The 16,401-nt window shown below is 37.9% G+C and overlaps 1 protein-coding gene across 3 annotated transcripts in view; it reads right to left on the reverse strand.

Annotated features, from left to right (window-relative positions):
* The window catches only part of RNF13 (ring finger protein 13), a 132,440-nt gene that overhangs the window by 80,681 nt on the left and 35,358 nt on the right, over window positions 1-16,401 (reverse strand). For all 3 annotated transcript variants that reach the window (XM_067737515.1, XM_067737517.1, XM_067737516.1), the window contains one exon: window positions 6,861-6,941. In XM_067737515.1, the coding sequence (XP_067593616.1) occupies window positions 6,861-6,941 (81 nt within the window). The remainder of the gene's footprint in view (window positions 1-6,860; window positions 6,942-16,401) is intronic.

Below are 16,401 nucleotides of genomic sequence, written 5' to 3' on the forward strand. Positions count from 1 at the left end.
GGTATTAATTTAAGAATAATGATGAGGAAAAATAAATCATTTATCATATAAGGAACCTTTTATTTGTACCTTTGTTCTATATATTAGGAATGATAGTCAAGGACAAATCTGCATGTCATGACCTTTATCCTCTATGCCTTCTCATCCACATGAAGAACTTAGGCTGAGTACCAGATTACAAAAACACTGTATACAATGATCATGGTAAATCTAGCCCAAAGGGTATTTTGCTGAAAACAAGATTTACCATTGATAGGAATACTCAGGAAATCTGATACTAGTCTTACTTATCAGAGATAAACCTTGGTTTGAATTTTTAATAATCATTATTATTCCTTCTACCTATCAAGGCACTTCTTAAAAGTACAGAAACAAGAAACCTAGAAAAGCTTTATCTTCCTGAGACTGGTCTTCAATGTATAACTGAATTACTCCATAATATTGATAATACACACAGAGTCTAGCAAGAAACCTTGCTAGCATTACAAATCTACATAGTAAAATCTTGACTATGCAATAATGATGCTTTAGTAGTTGGTTATTCATTTCAAAAAGGTAAAAATAGAGGCCTATTTTACACTATACAATAAAATAATTCTGGGTACATTAAAGACCTCCTAAGCAAGGAGTCGGGGGCATGGGAAAAATTTACAAATTTTGGACTAAACAGAGGAAAATATTTCAAGACCTCAGGGTAGGAAAGGATTACTTAAGATACAGAAAATGCAAAACATCAAAAAGATGTCTACATTAAAATTTAAACTTCGGCATAATTTTAAAAGGCAATTTAAAGTTAAAAGGCACAGCGCTTCCCTGGTGGCATAGTGGTTAAGAATCCACCTAGCTGGGCTTCCCTGGTGGCGCAGTGGCTGAAAGTCCGCCTGCCGATGCAGGGGATACGGGTTTGTGCCCCGGTCTGGGAAGATCCCACATGCCGCGGAGCGGCTGGGCCTGTGAGCCATGGCCGCTGAGCCTGCGCGTCCGGAGCCTGTGCTCTGCAACGGGAGAGGCCACGACAGTGAGAGGCCCGCATACCACAAAAAAAAAAAAGAAAAAGAATCCACCTAGCTAATGCAGCGGAGACGGGTTCGATCCCTGGTCCGGGAAGATCCCACAAGCCGCGGACTAACGAAGCCTGTGCGCCACAACTACTGAGCCTGTGCTCTAGAGCCCGTGAGCCACAACTACTGAAGGCCACGTGCCGCAACTACTGAAGCCCAAGCACCTAGAGCCCGTGTTCTGCAACAAGAGAAGCCACCGCAATGAAAAGCCTGCGCACCATAATGAAGAGTAGCCCTGCTCGCCACAACTAAAGCCTGTGCACAGCAACAAAGACCCAATGCAGCCAAAAATGAATAAATAAATAAAATTTTAAAAAATACATTAACCAATTTAAAAAAATATGAGCAGTTATTTAAAAAAAATTTAAAAGGCCCAAAGAAGAAAATATTTATAAGGAAATATAAATAAAGGATTAGTGTCTGGTTTCCTACAAATCAGTACTTTAAAAATTAACAAACCAATACAAAAATGAGTTAAAAAAAAAAGACAATTCAAACTAAAAGAAACCTGATTGACCAATAATACTATAAAAAAAAGCTTGATCTCACTAATAATTCAGGAAATCCCAAGTAAAAGCAGTAAGATACCACTTCATATCCATCAAGTTGGCAAACAATTCTGACAATACCAAGTCTTGGCAAGGATGTGGCAAAAGAGTAACACTTACATGTAGGTCTTTCCTTTAGTGAGGGAGGAGAGGGAATGGGGTTACATCACCAAACCTAGAGGTTAAAGACCTTCTGAAGTGTCTCTTCAGTCCTTCTGAAGTGGACTCTCAGTAATGAACTCCTTGTGAGTATCTAACTCTGGACAATGGCCACACTATACGACCGTATCATATTTCATTGCCAGGTCTCTTATAAGGTATTTAGATTTAAAGGAACATACTGATGCCATACATCTTCCCTTTTGACCTGAGCCATTTTTAAAGGAAAAAAAAAAAAAAGGTTTTCTGGAAAAGGTACCTGCCAAAACATCCAATTAAAATGTATAACTGAAAACAAAGAGCTTCCCTCAGGTAAAAATATCAAATCTTTCTTTTAAAACTTCTACAACACTAACATGCTGTATTTTAATTCTTGCAAGATTCACATTTTTACATTAAATCTCAAATAGCTAAAATTTTCTTTGCTTACTATTAGCTTAATACTGGGGCATATGTAAATGGAATGTAAACACAGAATTTCAACTGATATGTGTTATATATATCTGATCTCTTATAAATGGTGGAATCCAGTGATACTCTAAAACCTACAGAATACAGAACATAAGCCTACAAAAACCATCCCAACTAAACACTCTGGCCAAAGTTTAAAAGTTAAAATATTTCTCAGCTATGTCTCTTAATAACCATATAATATTTTTAAATTAACTTGGTTATATTTTTAACACAGTCATTTAATTAGTTTTATAGACATTACACTACAGTAAGCCATCCCCACTTTATCATCAAGTCCTCCTTTTAACGATAAGAAGTGGGCTAGTATTTGTGAATTCTGATTCTGGGCAATGGCAAGCCAGTCACATAAATATAAAAGCTACCCATAATGATCCAACAATTTGTTAGAATACTCTCTTTACTATCACTGTATTTTACCTCCTGGGCTCACCCTATATTGTCACAGTACAATAGCAGGCAGATATTTAACACTATTTTTTCTCAGGTAGTGAATAAATACAGTTGACAAAATTCCTTTTAAATGTAAACTAAATTTACAATAACACAGAGGAGCAACAATAAGAATATGGTTATCAGGAGTTTATGGAACTCTTTAAAACAAGCTTACTAAGCAGAAAGGTTCTTCAGTGAAAAGGGATTGTCTGACTCCTTACGCTGAATGGAAGAAAGGATGCCAGTTCAAAATCACTGGTAATCAGAGAAATGCAAATTAAAAGAAGATAATCCTTTTTGCCCATCAGACTGGCAAAAGTTAAAAAGACTGATAATATCCAGTGTTGGCAAGGGTGTAGGGAAATGGGTATTCTCATACCCATTAGTACAGCTTTCTAGAAAAGTAATTTAGTGTATCTAAGAAAATTTTAGATATACATACCCATGGAATCATCAATTACACTTCCAAACCTCTATCCTAGAGAAATAACTGGACTTTGGATAAGAAACCGAAATATCTGTTAATAGAAAATGACTAATAAACTATAGTCATGCATATTACAGAATACCATACAGTGCTCAACAGGAACATTCTTTTTTTTTTTTTTTTTTTTTTTTGGCGGTACGCAGGCCTCTCACCGTTGTGGCCTCTCCCGTTGCGGAGCACAGGCTCCGGACGCGCAGGCTCAGCAGCCATGGCTCACAGGCCCAGTCGCTCCGCGGCATGTGGGATCTTCCCGGACCAGGGCACGAACCCGTGTCCCCTGCATTGGCAGGTGGAATCTCAACCACTGCGCCACCAGGGAAGCCCAAGGAACATTCTTTCCACAGCTGTGGAAAACTCCCTAAGACACAATGCTAATGTGGGGAGTGCGGGGTGTCAGATGCAAAGTAATGCCGTAGTGGATACCTTCCATTCACAGTACCCACATCTTTCCCCATGCTAGGAACCCCACCTTCCCAAAGCAGACTAAAACAACAAAAATAACAACTACTACTATGTATTGCCCATCCTCCCTCATAGCCAGGTATTTCACTAAAGTATATGGCCAACTATGGAGAACAGTATGGAGGTTCCTTAGAAAAGTAAAAGTGGAACTACCATAAGACCCAGCAATCCCACTACTGGGCATATACCCTGAGAAAACCATAATTCAAAAACAGACATGTACCACAATGTTCACTGCAGCACTATTTACAGTAGCCAGGACAACCTAAGTGTCCATCGACAGATGAATGGATAAAGAAGATGAGGCACATATATATACAATGGAGTATTACTCAGCCATAAAAAGGAATGAAATTGAGTTACTTGTAATGAGGTGGATGGACCTAGAGTCTATCATACAGAGTGAAGTAAGTCAGAAAGAGAAAACAAATACCGGATGCTAACGCACATATATGGAATCAAAAAAACAAAAACAGTACTGATGAACCTAGTGGCAGGGCAGAAATAAAGATGCAGACATAGGGCTTCCCTGGTGGCGCAGTGGTTGAGAGTCCACCTGCTGATGCAGGGGATGCGGGTTCGTGCCCTGGTCCTGGAGGATCCCACATGCCGCAGAGAGGCTGGGCCCGTGAGCCGTGGCCACTGGGCCTGCGCATCCGGAGCCTGTGCTCCACAATGGGAGAGGCCACAACAGTGAGAGGCCTGCGTACCGCAAAAAAAAAAAAAGATGCAGACGTAGAGAATGGACTTGAGGACACAGCAGGGTAAGGGGAAGCTGGGACAAAGTGAGAGAATAGTACTGACATATATACACTACCAAATGTAAAATGGATGGCTAGTGGGAAATGGCTGCATTGCACAGGGAGATCAGCTCTGTGCTTTGTGACCTCCTAGAGGGGTGGGATAGGGAGGGTGGGAGGGAGGCTGAAGAAGGAGGGGATATGGGGATATATGTATACATATAGCTGATTCACTCTGTTGTAGAGCAGAAACTAACACAACATTGTAAAGAAATTATACTCCAATAAAGATATTTTTTAAAAATGGGTGAAGAAAGGAAAGAAAGGAAGGAAGGAAGGAAGGAAGGAAGGAACGAACGAACGAACGAACAAAGGGAGAAAGGAAGAAAGGAAGAAAGAAAGAAAGAAAGAATATGGCTAGTAACTATGTGGTCTAGAGTCTGTCAATTAGAAAAATCCAGGTGTTAGATCTGAGGAAAACAGTTTGGCAAAGGGTATCTCTTTGATTAACTTGGGTAGCAATAGAGACAGATTGTTTTAAGACCACAGAGGCTTCCTGATCAGAGACAAGGTGATGTGTTTTTCTCTGGGAGTCACTGGCTGCCATCAATCTTTCATCAAGCCAGTTCTACAAGGTGCTTCTGGGTTTTATTCCTGAAACAGTTTGGAAAATGCTTCTCCAGGCTATGATACTCTGAACATCTTTATCCTTTCATAAATCCCCTTCTAGATAAATTAGCTAGAATGGGTTTCCTTATAAAAATTAAGAAACCTTTCTTATTCACAAATGATAACCATTTATGAACTTCACAAGTTCATAAATTTATGAACTAAAAAGCACTACATATTTATAAAAGGATCTAAGAGCACATTTAACACCCTGATGCTGAACTCTGAAGAGGAAGTGGTATTAATATGTATAGATGAGGAAGGGGTATAGGAAGGTTTTTTCCTTTTTCCTCTGTATACTTCTTTTCTGTTTAAATATTTTTACAGGGGACTTCCCTGGTGGTCCAGTGGTAGAGAATCCGCCTTCCAATGAAGGGGATGTGGGTTCGATCCCTGATCAGGGAACTAAGATCCCACATGACGCAGAGCAACTGAGCCCACGTGCCACAATTAGAGAGAAGCCCGTGCACTGCAATGAAAGATCCCGCGTGTTGCAGCAACTAAGACCCAACACAGCCAAAAATAAATAAATAAATGTTTTTTAAAAATTTACAATGACAAATAGTTATACAACGTTGGGAATTTTTTTAATAATTTAAAATCTTTAAAAAATTAACAACTGATATGTCCCTCTCGGAGACGCCTGCTATCCTAAATGAGAATAACAGTTTTATAGTACTTAAATAAGGAATTTTAAGAAAGTTAGAACAGGAATCCATCTTGGCTGAGAGATACATGTGTCACCGGGAAGGACCCTGAGTCAGACCAAATATGGGCCAAGCAAGATGACTGGCCAGAGACAACCCTGAAACTAACCCCATTACCATAAAACCTGAGACCTCGAGCCAAGTGGTTGAGCAGTTCTCCTGGGTTCCCTTATCCTGCTGCTCTCTACCCGGGCGCCCCTTCCCAATAAAGTCTTTTGCTTTGTCAGTTAAAAAATAAAGAAAGAACAAACTGAAAACTTTCTGTGGTACATATATACACAATTTCATGTATTCTAACTTACATAACATAAAAATCTTATATTATCTTAGAATAGGGAAGGAACTTCTAAGCATGACTCCAGAGGTAGAAGGGAAAGATAACAATATTTAACTACATAAACAAAACTTCTGACACTTTAAAATTAAAAGATGGAGGACAAACTGAGAGAAATGATCTGAGGCATATATGGCAAACAATAGATTGGCACTTTTAATATATAAAGTATTCTTACAAATCAATAAGAATGGACATCTTAATTTAAAAATGGGCAAACTGTATTAGCAAAAACTGGACAAGCTAAATATCCACTGTAAAAAAAGTTAAACAAACCAATGTTCAAAAATATACAGTATTTCATGATACGGCAAAACCATGCAGCCACAGCAAATAAAAATGCAGATCCTTGTCTATTAGCATGAAAAGATGTTCTAGATTTACAATAAAGTAAAAAAGACAGGTAACGAAGGGGCATATTTCTATTAGTATTAAATACAGATTCATTATATATGTACATAAATATATATGCACATAAATATATAAGCACATATATTTGTACCTATATATGCACATGTGTATCTACAAACACACACATGGCACATATTCTAGCAAACAGGTCTGAAATATCATATACCAAATGTTAACAGCAGCTAGTTCAGAATAATACAATCATAGGTGATTTTCACTTTCTTCTTCATACCTTTTGAATAGTCTTTACGAATGAACATGTATAAGTTTTATGATAAGTAATAGAAATATTTTCATTCTTTAAACAAATAAAGAGAAATAAAGATCACTTTATTAAATATCCTGTACCTTTAATTATATATTACTATTTTCTTACCTTTAAACCTTCAGCTGGAAGTCTATAACCAAATCTTGCTGGAAGGTCATCAAATGTCTGAGACACGTTTTCAAAATTATACTAAATATAAAATTAAAAACAATCAAGTTACAACCAATGTACACATAACATTAAAAACAAAAAGTCTGTCAAACTATTTAAGTTGTAATTTCCACGATTTTGATTTACTATCACAGCTTATCATAATAAAATCAACTTTGTAAATGCACATCCACTAAAATAGAAAGGAATGTATACAATTTACCGCATAAACAACTGCTTAAATTGGATTCTGATTTCATGTATTATTAAACAGAAGCAATAATTCTATAACATTAAACCACCTACTGTTTATCTGAGCTTTTCCCCATAGACAATTCCCTAACAAGAAATTTTCTAGACAGATTATTTTCCAGCAAGAGTTCCATTTTATTTTCTCTCTAAGGGTCTGATTTAATAGAAGAGATTTACAGGATTTCTGACAATAGCTTTGAAAGATGCCTTTCCCCCAGAGAAAGAAGGAGTATCAAATCATACTTTTAAGATACTGCCATTTTTTAAGTAATCTGAACACTTTTATCCAGGGCTGAACACAATGAAAGGACTAAACTCAATGAAATACATACATAGAGAGAGCTGAAGGTATCCAAACTCTTTAACAACTTTCCCCTTCCTTACAGATACAGATTCCTATGCTACAATATTTATCAGTCCTCTACCACTGCTGTGCTTTTAGAAGATAATATAATAATTGTGAAGTGAGCTTGCTGTATTATTTAAGATGCTATATTCAATGTGCTTTAAAGAAAACAAGAGAAACAAGGAAGATAGATGAACTAAGCAAACATAGTAAACAAGTAACTTTTGAAACACAGGTGAAATTTATATGATATATCAGAAGTTAATATACTTGTCAGTAAACTATAGGCCAAAGACAGAAAAACTAGAACTCATTTGTTTTGAATATAGATTAAAAGGATGAAACAAAGCAAGAATGTTATGTATAGACAGCAAAAGATAGAAGGATGAAGCAAACCTTAAATATTCACAAAGCATGGATTAGGTCACACATCCAGATAGATAGCTATGTGGTCCTTAAATCAAACACCCACTGCTGATCCTTATTCTAGCCTCATGTGCCATCTGCCTGAGACACCCGGATAAACAGCCCTGTAGGTTAACAGCCAACTACAGCTGCGTTCAGATGTAAGTACCTCAAGCCTCTCCAACAGAGCAAGCAAACACTGGATCCAGACACCTTCCATCTGTCAAGTCCCCTTGCTCATCCTCAACTCAGATCCTGGTAACCACACTGTCACCAGGGAAAACTGATGCAGCAAAGAGACTAGACAAACTAAAAACAGAAAATACAGGATTCAGGTAGTGTGGCTCTTGCCTCCCACTTGCATCCTAACCTGAGTGTATTAACATACCCATCTTTTACCTATGCTTCTCACTGTATGTTTGTAATTAATTCAATAAATCGTATGATTCAAGCATCTGAATTTGATTGTTGAAACTAGCCATTCTTTTACCTCTGGGATAATCAGCCTGGCAGTATACCTGGAGGCCAGCAATGCTTCAGAGTAATTTCCTACTTTAAAAATAATTCATATTTGCAGAGTGCTCTATGGTTTACAAAATGCTTTAGAGTCAAAAAGTGCTTTCATATTCATTACCACATGTATCATTTAAACTCTTAATTAAAACATCTTTCTTAATTGATTCAATTAAATTATGATCAGCTTTGAACTTGACAAAGTCATTTAACTCCTCCAAGGCCAAAGACAACACTGTAAAATAAGTAAATAGATCTAGATCAACATAGACAAACCAAAAAAATACAGATGTGTACAGGCAGTACTTTTTTAAAAATGTACTTTTAAAATTTGGAAATGGATAGGACCTGCGGGTGGAAGGGGAGAGGCAGCACATCTGAATGGGGGCCTCTGGAGTATGGAGTTCCGGAGTTTGGAAGTTGATAAATAATTCATATGGTCTTTGTGGAAACTTCTCCAGGTGACAAACCCAGATTGCACGCAAGCAGTCACTTTGGTTGTGGAAAGCTGTGTGGCTGACAGGGTATTGGTGCTCTGGCCGGGTGTCAGGCCTCAGCCTCTGATGTGGGAGAGCCAAGTTCAGGACTTTGGACCACCAGAGACCTCCCAGCCCCATGTAACATCAATCGGTGAGAGCTCTCCCAGAGATCTCTGTCTCAAAGCTAAGACCCAGCTCTACTCAACAGCCAGCAAGCTCCAGTGCTGGACACCCCATGCTGAACAACTAGCAGGACAGGAACACAACCCCACCCATTAGCAGAGAGGCTGCCTAAAATCATAATAAGTTCACAGACACCCCAAAACACACCACCAGATGCGGTCCTACCCACCAGAAAGACAAGATCCAGTCTCATCCACCAGAACACAGGCACCAGTCCCCTCCACCACGAAGCCTACACAACCCACTGAACCAGCCTTACCCAATGGGGGCAGACACCAAAAACAATGAGAACTGGGAACCTGCAGCCTGTGAAAAGGAAAAGGAGACCCCAAACATAGTAAGTTAAGCAAAATGAGAAGACAGAAAAATACACAGCACATGAAGGAGCAAGGTAAAAACACACCAGACCAAACAAATGAAGAGGAAGTAAGCAGTCTACCTGAAAAAGAATTCAGAGTAATGATAGTAAAGATGATCCAAAATCTTGGAGAAAGAATGGAGAAAATACAAGAAATGTTTAACAAGGACCTAGAAGAACTAAAGAGCAAACAAATGATGAACACCACAATAAATGAAATTTAAAATTCTCTAGAAGGAATCAATAGCAGAATAACTGAAGCAGAAGAATGGATAAGTGACCTGGAAGATAAAATAGTGGAAATAATTACCGCAGGGCTTCCCTGGTGGTGCAGTGGTTGAGAATCTGCCTGCCAATGCAGGGGACACGGGTTCAAGCCATGGTCTGGGAGGATCCCACATGCCGTGGAGCAACTAGGCCCGTGAGCCACAACTACTGAGCCTGCGCGTCTGGAGCCTGTGCTCCGCAACAAGAGAGGCCGAGATAGCAAGAGGCCTGCGAACCATGATGAAGAGTGGCCCCCACTTGCCACAACTAGTGAAAGCCCTCGCACAGAAACGAAGACCCAACACAGCAAAAATAAATTGATTAATGAACTCCTACCCCCAACATCTTAAACAAAAAAAGTCACTGGAATCAGGACAAAAATATAATAATAATAATAATTACCGCAGAGCAGAATAAAGAAAAAAGAATGAAAAGAATTAAGGACAATCTCAGAGACCTCTGGGACAACATTAAACACACCAACATTCAAATTATAGGGGTCCCAGAAGAAGAAGAGAAGAAGAAAGGGATTGAGAAAATATTTAAAGAGTTATAGTTGAAAACTTCCCTAATATGGGAAAGGAAATAATCAAGTCCAGGAGTGCAGAGAGGCCCATACAGGATAAATCCAAGAAGAAACACACCAAGACACATATTGATCAAAATATCAAAAATTAAATACAAAGAAAAAATATTAAAAGCAGCAAGGGAAAAGCAGCAAATAACACACAAGGGAATCCCCATATGGTTAACAGCTGATCTTTCAGCAGAAACTCTGCAAGCCAGAAGGGACTGGCAGGACATATTTAAAGTGATGAAAAGGAAAAACCTACAACCAAGATTACTCTACCCAGCAAGGATCTCATCCAGATTTGACAGAGAAATTAAAACCTTTACAGAGAAGCAAAAGCTAAGAGAATTGAGCAGCACAAAACCAGCTTTACAACAAATGCTAAAGGAACTTCTCTAGGCAAGAAACCAAGAGAAGGAAAAGATCTACAATAACAAACCCAAAACAATTAAGAAAATGGTAATAGGGACATACATATCAATAATGACCTTAAATATAAATGGATTAAATGCTCCAACCAAAAGATACAAACTGGCTGGATGGATACAAAAACAAGACCCGTATATATGCTGTCTACAAGAGACCCACTTCAGACCTAGGGATACACAGAGACTGAAAGTGAGGGGATGGAAAAAGATATTCCATGCAAATAGAAATCAAAAGAAAGCTGGAGTAGCAATTCTCATATCAGACTAAATAGACTTTAAAATAAAGACTATTACAAGAGACAAAGAAGGACACTACATAATGATCAAGGGATCAATCCAAGAAGAAGATATAACAATTGGAAATATTTATGCACCCAACATAGGAGCACCTCAATACATAAGGCAAAAGCTAACAGCCATAAAAGGGGAAAACAACAGTAACACAATAACAGTAGGGGACTTTAACACCCCACTTTCACCAATGGACAGATCATCAAAAATGTAAATCAATAAGCAAACACAGGCTTTAAATGATACATTAAACAAGATGGACTTAATTGATATTTACAGAACATACCATCCGAAAACAACAGAATACACTTTCTTCTCAAGTGCTCATGGAACATTCTCCAGGATAGATCATATATTGGGTCACATATCAAGCCTTGATAAATTTAAGAAAACTGAAATCGTATTAAGTATCTCTTCCGACCACAATGCTATAAGACTAGATATCAATTACAGAGGAAAAAATTGTAAAAAATACAAACACATGGAAGCTAAACAATATACTACTAAATAACCAAGAGATCACTGAAGAAAGCAAAGAGGAGGGCTTCCCTGGTGGCACAGTGGTTGAGAGTCCGCCTGCCAATGTAGGGGACACGGGTTCGTGCCCTGGTCCGGGAAGATCCCACATGCCGTGGAGCGGCTGGGTCCATGAGCCATGGCCGCTGAGCCTGCGCGTCTGGAGCCTGTGCTCCTCTGAGAGGCCGCAACAGTGAGAGGCCCGCGTACCACAAAAAAATAATAATAAAATAAAGAAAGCAAAGAGGAAATTTAAAAAAAACCTAGAAACAAATGACAATGAAAACAGGATGACCCAAAACCTATGGGATGCAGCAAAAGCAGTTCTAAGAGGGACGTCTATAGCAATACAATCCTACCTCAAGAAACAAGAAAAATCTCAAAAAACCAACCTAACCTTACACCTAAAGCAATTAGAGAAAGAAGAACAAAAAAACCCCAAAGTTAGCAGAGGAAAGAAATCATAAAGATCAGATCAGAAATAAATGAAATGAAATGAAGGAAATGAAGGAAATGATACCAAAGATCAATAAAACCAAAAGCTGGTTCTTTGAGAAGATAAACAAAATTGGTAAACCATTAGCCAGATTCATCAGGAAAAAAAGGGAAAAGACTCAAATCAATAGACCTAGAAATGAAAAAGAAGTAACAACCGACACTGCAGAAATACAAAGGATCATGAGAGATTACTACAAGCAACTATATGCCAATCAAATGGACAACCTGGAAGAAATGGACAAATTCTTAGAAAAACAAAACCTTCTGAGACTGAACCAGGAAGAAATAGAAAATATAAACAGACCAATCACAAGCACTGAAATAGAAACTGTCATTAAAAATCTTCCAACAAACAAAAGCCCAGGACCAGATGGCTTCACAAGAAAATTCTATCAAACATTTAAAGAAGAGCTAACACCTATCCTTCTCAAGCTCTTCCAAAATATAGCAGAGGGAGGAACACTCGCAAACTCATTTTATGAGGCCACCATCACCCAGATACCAAAACCAGACAAAGGTGTCACAAAAAGGGACTTCCCTGGTGGCACAGCGGTTAAGACTCTGCCTGCCAATGCAGGGGACACGGGTTCAAGCCTTGGTCCGAGGATGCCACATGCCGCGGGGGAACTAAGCCTGTGCACCACAACTACTGAAGCCCGTGCACCCAGAGCCCATGCTTCGCAACAAGAGAAGCCACCGCAGTGAGAAGCCTGTGCACAAAGAGTAACCCTGCTCGCCGCAACTAGAGGCAGCCCAAGAACAGTAACAAAGACCCACTGCAGCCAAAAATAAAATAAAAATAAATTAATTTTTTAAAAAAAGACGTCACAAAAAAAGAAAACTACAGGCCAGTATTACTGATGAACACAGATGCAAAAATCCTCAACAAAATACTAGCAAACAGAATCCAACAGCACATTAAGAGGATCATACACCATTATCAAGTGGGGTTTATCCCAGGAATGCAAGGATTCTTCAATATACGCAAATCAATCAATGTGATACACGATATTAACAACTTGAAGGATAAAAACCATATGATCATTTCAATAGATGCAGAAAAAGCTTTTGACAAAATTCAACACCCATTTATGATAAAAACCCTCCAGAAAGTAGGCATAGAGGGAACGTACCTCAACATAACAAAGGCCATAAATGACAAACCCACAGCCAACATCCTTCTCAGTGGTGAAAAACTAAAACCATTTCTACTAAGATCAGGAGCAAGACAAGGTTGCCCACTCTCACTACTACTATTCAACATAGTTCTGGAAGTTTTAGCAACAGCAATCAGTGAGGAAAAAGAAATCAAAGGAATCCAGATCGGAAAAGAGGAGTAAAACTGTCACTGTTTGCAAATGACATGATACTATACACAGAGAATCCTAAAGATGCTACCAGAAAACTACTAGAGTTACTCAATGAATTTGGTAAAGTAGCAGGATACAAAATGAATGCACAGAAATCTCTTGCATTCCTATACACTAATGATGCAAAATCTGAAAGGGAAATTAAGGAAACACTCTCATTTACCATTGCAACAAAAAGAATAAGATATCTAGGAATAAACCTACCTAAGGAGACAAAAGACCTGTATGCAGAAAACTATATGATGCTGATGAAAGAAATTAAAGACGATACAAACATATGGAGAGATATACCATGTTCTTGGATTGAAAGAATCAACATTGAGAAAATGACTATACTACCCAAAGCAATCTACAGATTCAATGCAATCCCTATCAAACTACCAATGGCATTTTTCTCAGAACTAGAACAAAAAATTTCACAATTTGTATGGAAACACAAAAGACCCCGAATAGCCAAAGCAATCTTGAGAAAGAAAAATGGAGCTGGAGGAATCAGGCTCCCTGAATTCAGACTATACTACAAAGCTACAGTAATCAAGATAGTATGGTACTGGCACAAAAACAGATATATAAAACAATGGAACAGGATAGAAAGCCCAGAGATAAACCCACACACACATGGTCACCTTATCTTTGAGAACGGAGGCAAGAATATACAATGGAGAAAAGACAGCCTCTTCAATAAGTGGTGCTGGGAAAACTGGACAGCTACACGTAAAAGAATGAAATTAGAACACTCCCTAACACCATACACAAAAATAAACTCAAAATGGATTAAAGACCCAATGTAAGGCCAGACACTATAAAACTCTTAGAGGAAAACATAGGCAGAACACTCTATGACATAAATCACAGCAAGATCCTTTTTTGACCTACCTTTTTTGATAGGGAGCGTGGGAGGGAGCCGCAAGAGGGAGGGGATATGGGGATATATGTATACATATAGCTGATTCACTTTGTTATACAGCAGAAACGAACACAATATTGTAAAGCAATTATACTCCAATAAAGATGTTTAAAAAAAAGGTGTACATAATATATATTTTTTAAATTTTAAGTTTTGGAAATAAAAACTAAGAAAACTAAAAAGAGTTCTTCCCACTTTCCTTGCTTTATTGATAGAGAAAGAATCTATGGATGGGTTTTATAAACTTATGAGCTTTAGGTCTCTTTTTGGTGATGGAACTAACTCCTTTTCCATGTTGATGTTTCCCTGAGTTGCTGAATTTGACTGACTTTTTACTGCACCTGAGGATGGATCAAGGGAGGTCGTTTGGTGGGAAGGACAGCCTATAGATCACAGGACATAGAGCAATGATTTTAAGTGAGTCTACTAGAAACATTTCTAATTGTGTGGGGTAAAGTTATCTTTTTCATTTTGGTTTCAATGGATTGAATGACTTTTCACACTTACTATTGATTTGAAATTAGGTCAGAGAATGTTAACTAGATTCTTATGTAGATTGCTGGTTTGGGTTATAGCTCGAGAATTAGTACTAATGCATTTGTTTGATTATCATGATAATTATACTCTTTCTTCCCATTTTAGGAAATTATTCCAGAGACAAGATCACAATAAATTATGTTTAAGTTGAAAAATAAACAAATTAGGAAATGGAAAATCTACAACTGTACTAAAGTACTCTTTTATCACTTCCTATTACTTTTATTACTTCTTATTACTGAGTTCACTTTTTTGGTTAGAATTTCAGAAATAAAATATCTAGCTTGAACTACAGTACTTGTAACACTGACTTGGAACAAGTTTTGTTATCGAGTGAGACTCATTTTGAAACTGCTTTGCCTTTCCTCAGGAAGGCAGTTGTTAACTTTGCTCACACTGCTTTTTACAATCACATTGTTTAAATTAAAAAAAAATAAATGTTTCTATCATGAACAAGACAAACAGAAACATCTTTAATACAAAAGTGCTTTCTTTTTTAGTATGGTGGGGGGCAGGAGGAACGCTGCTGCTCATGAAATTAAAGCACACTCATTGTTAAAATTTTTGAAACAGAAAAAAAATTATTCCTCTCTGGAATCCCACTCTCAAAGATTACCATGTTGCGACTTTACTTATTTTGAAGAGGTCTTCTCTTAACCAGTTCTCCTCTTTGACAGCAGGCTTAACAGAAGATTTAATTCAATTCAGAAAGTAACAAATAGCTAACAATTATGGAGCATTTATGACATCATGCTAAACACCTCACAGGTATTCACGTATTTAAACCTTATGACAATCCTATAAAGTCAGCCACTATTATCATCATCCTCATTTTACAGATTGACTACAGAATAAAAATACTGCGCTTGAAAATAACTTGCTCTAGTAAATAAGAACCAGGATTCTAATCCAGGCAGTCTGGCCTCAGATCCCTGGCTCTTAACCCATTGCCCTACACTCTCTCTCCTCCAATCTCATTTTCATAAGTAAACTGAAATTTAAGAGATGTTAGGTAATTTGCCCAAGGTCATGGAGCTACAGAGTGGTAGAACTGGAATTCAACCCAGACTGTAACTCCCATTGCTGGAGCTCTTAACTACTTTGCTATATAATCCAATCCATTCACACCACCAACCACTGGGTGCTTCTCTCCTAACTCTGCCCACTGACCCCCACAAACACCTACCAAGCAACGAAATCTCTAACAAATCCCTACAACAGAATCAAACATGCCCCTGCCAATTCTAAAGCTCCATGTTTCTAAATATGAACCTATATAATTAATAATTTCATATTTCCTTTAAGGGTTAAAGAAAAGAGAAGCAATAAGAGATGAAAAGAGAATGAACTGCTAATTTAAAAAACCCAATAATCTAAAGTTCCAAGGAATAAATGCTATTAAAAGAAAATATGAAGGACTTCCCTGGTGGTCCAGTGGTTAAGGCTCTGCACTTCCACTGCAGGGTGCACAGGTTCGATCCCTGGTCAAGGAACTAAGATCCTGCATGCTGTGAGGCACAGCCAAAAAAATTTTTAAAAAAAGAAAAGAAAAGAAAATATGAAAGAACTAAATCTCCA

Source organism: Pseudorca crassidens, chromosome 5 (assembly GCF_039906515.1).
Source record: "Pseudorca crassidens isolate mPseCra1 chromosome 5, mPseCra1.hap1, whole genome shotgun sequence".
Lineage (NCBI taxonomy): Eukaryota > Metazoa > Chordata > Mammalia > Artiodactyla > Delphinidae > Pseudorca > Pseudorca crassidens.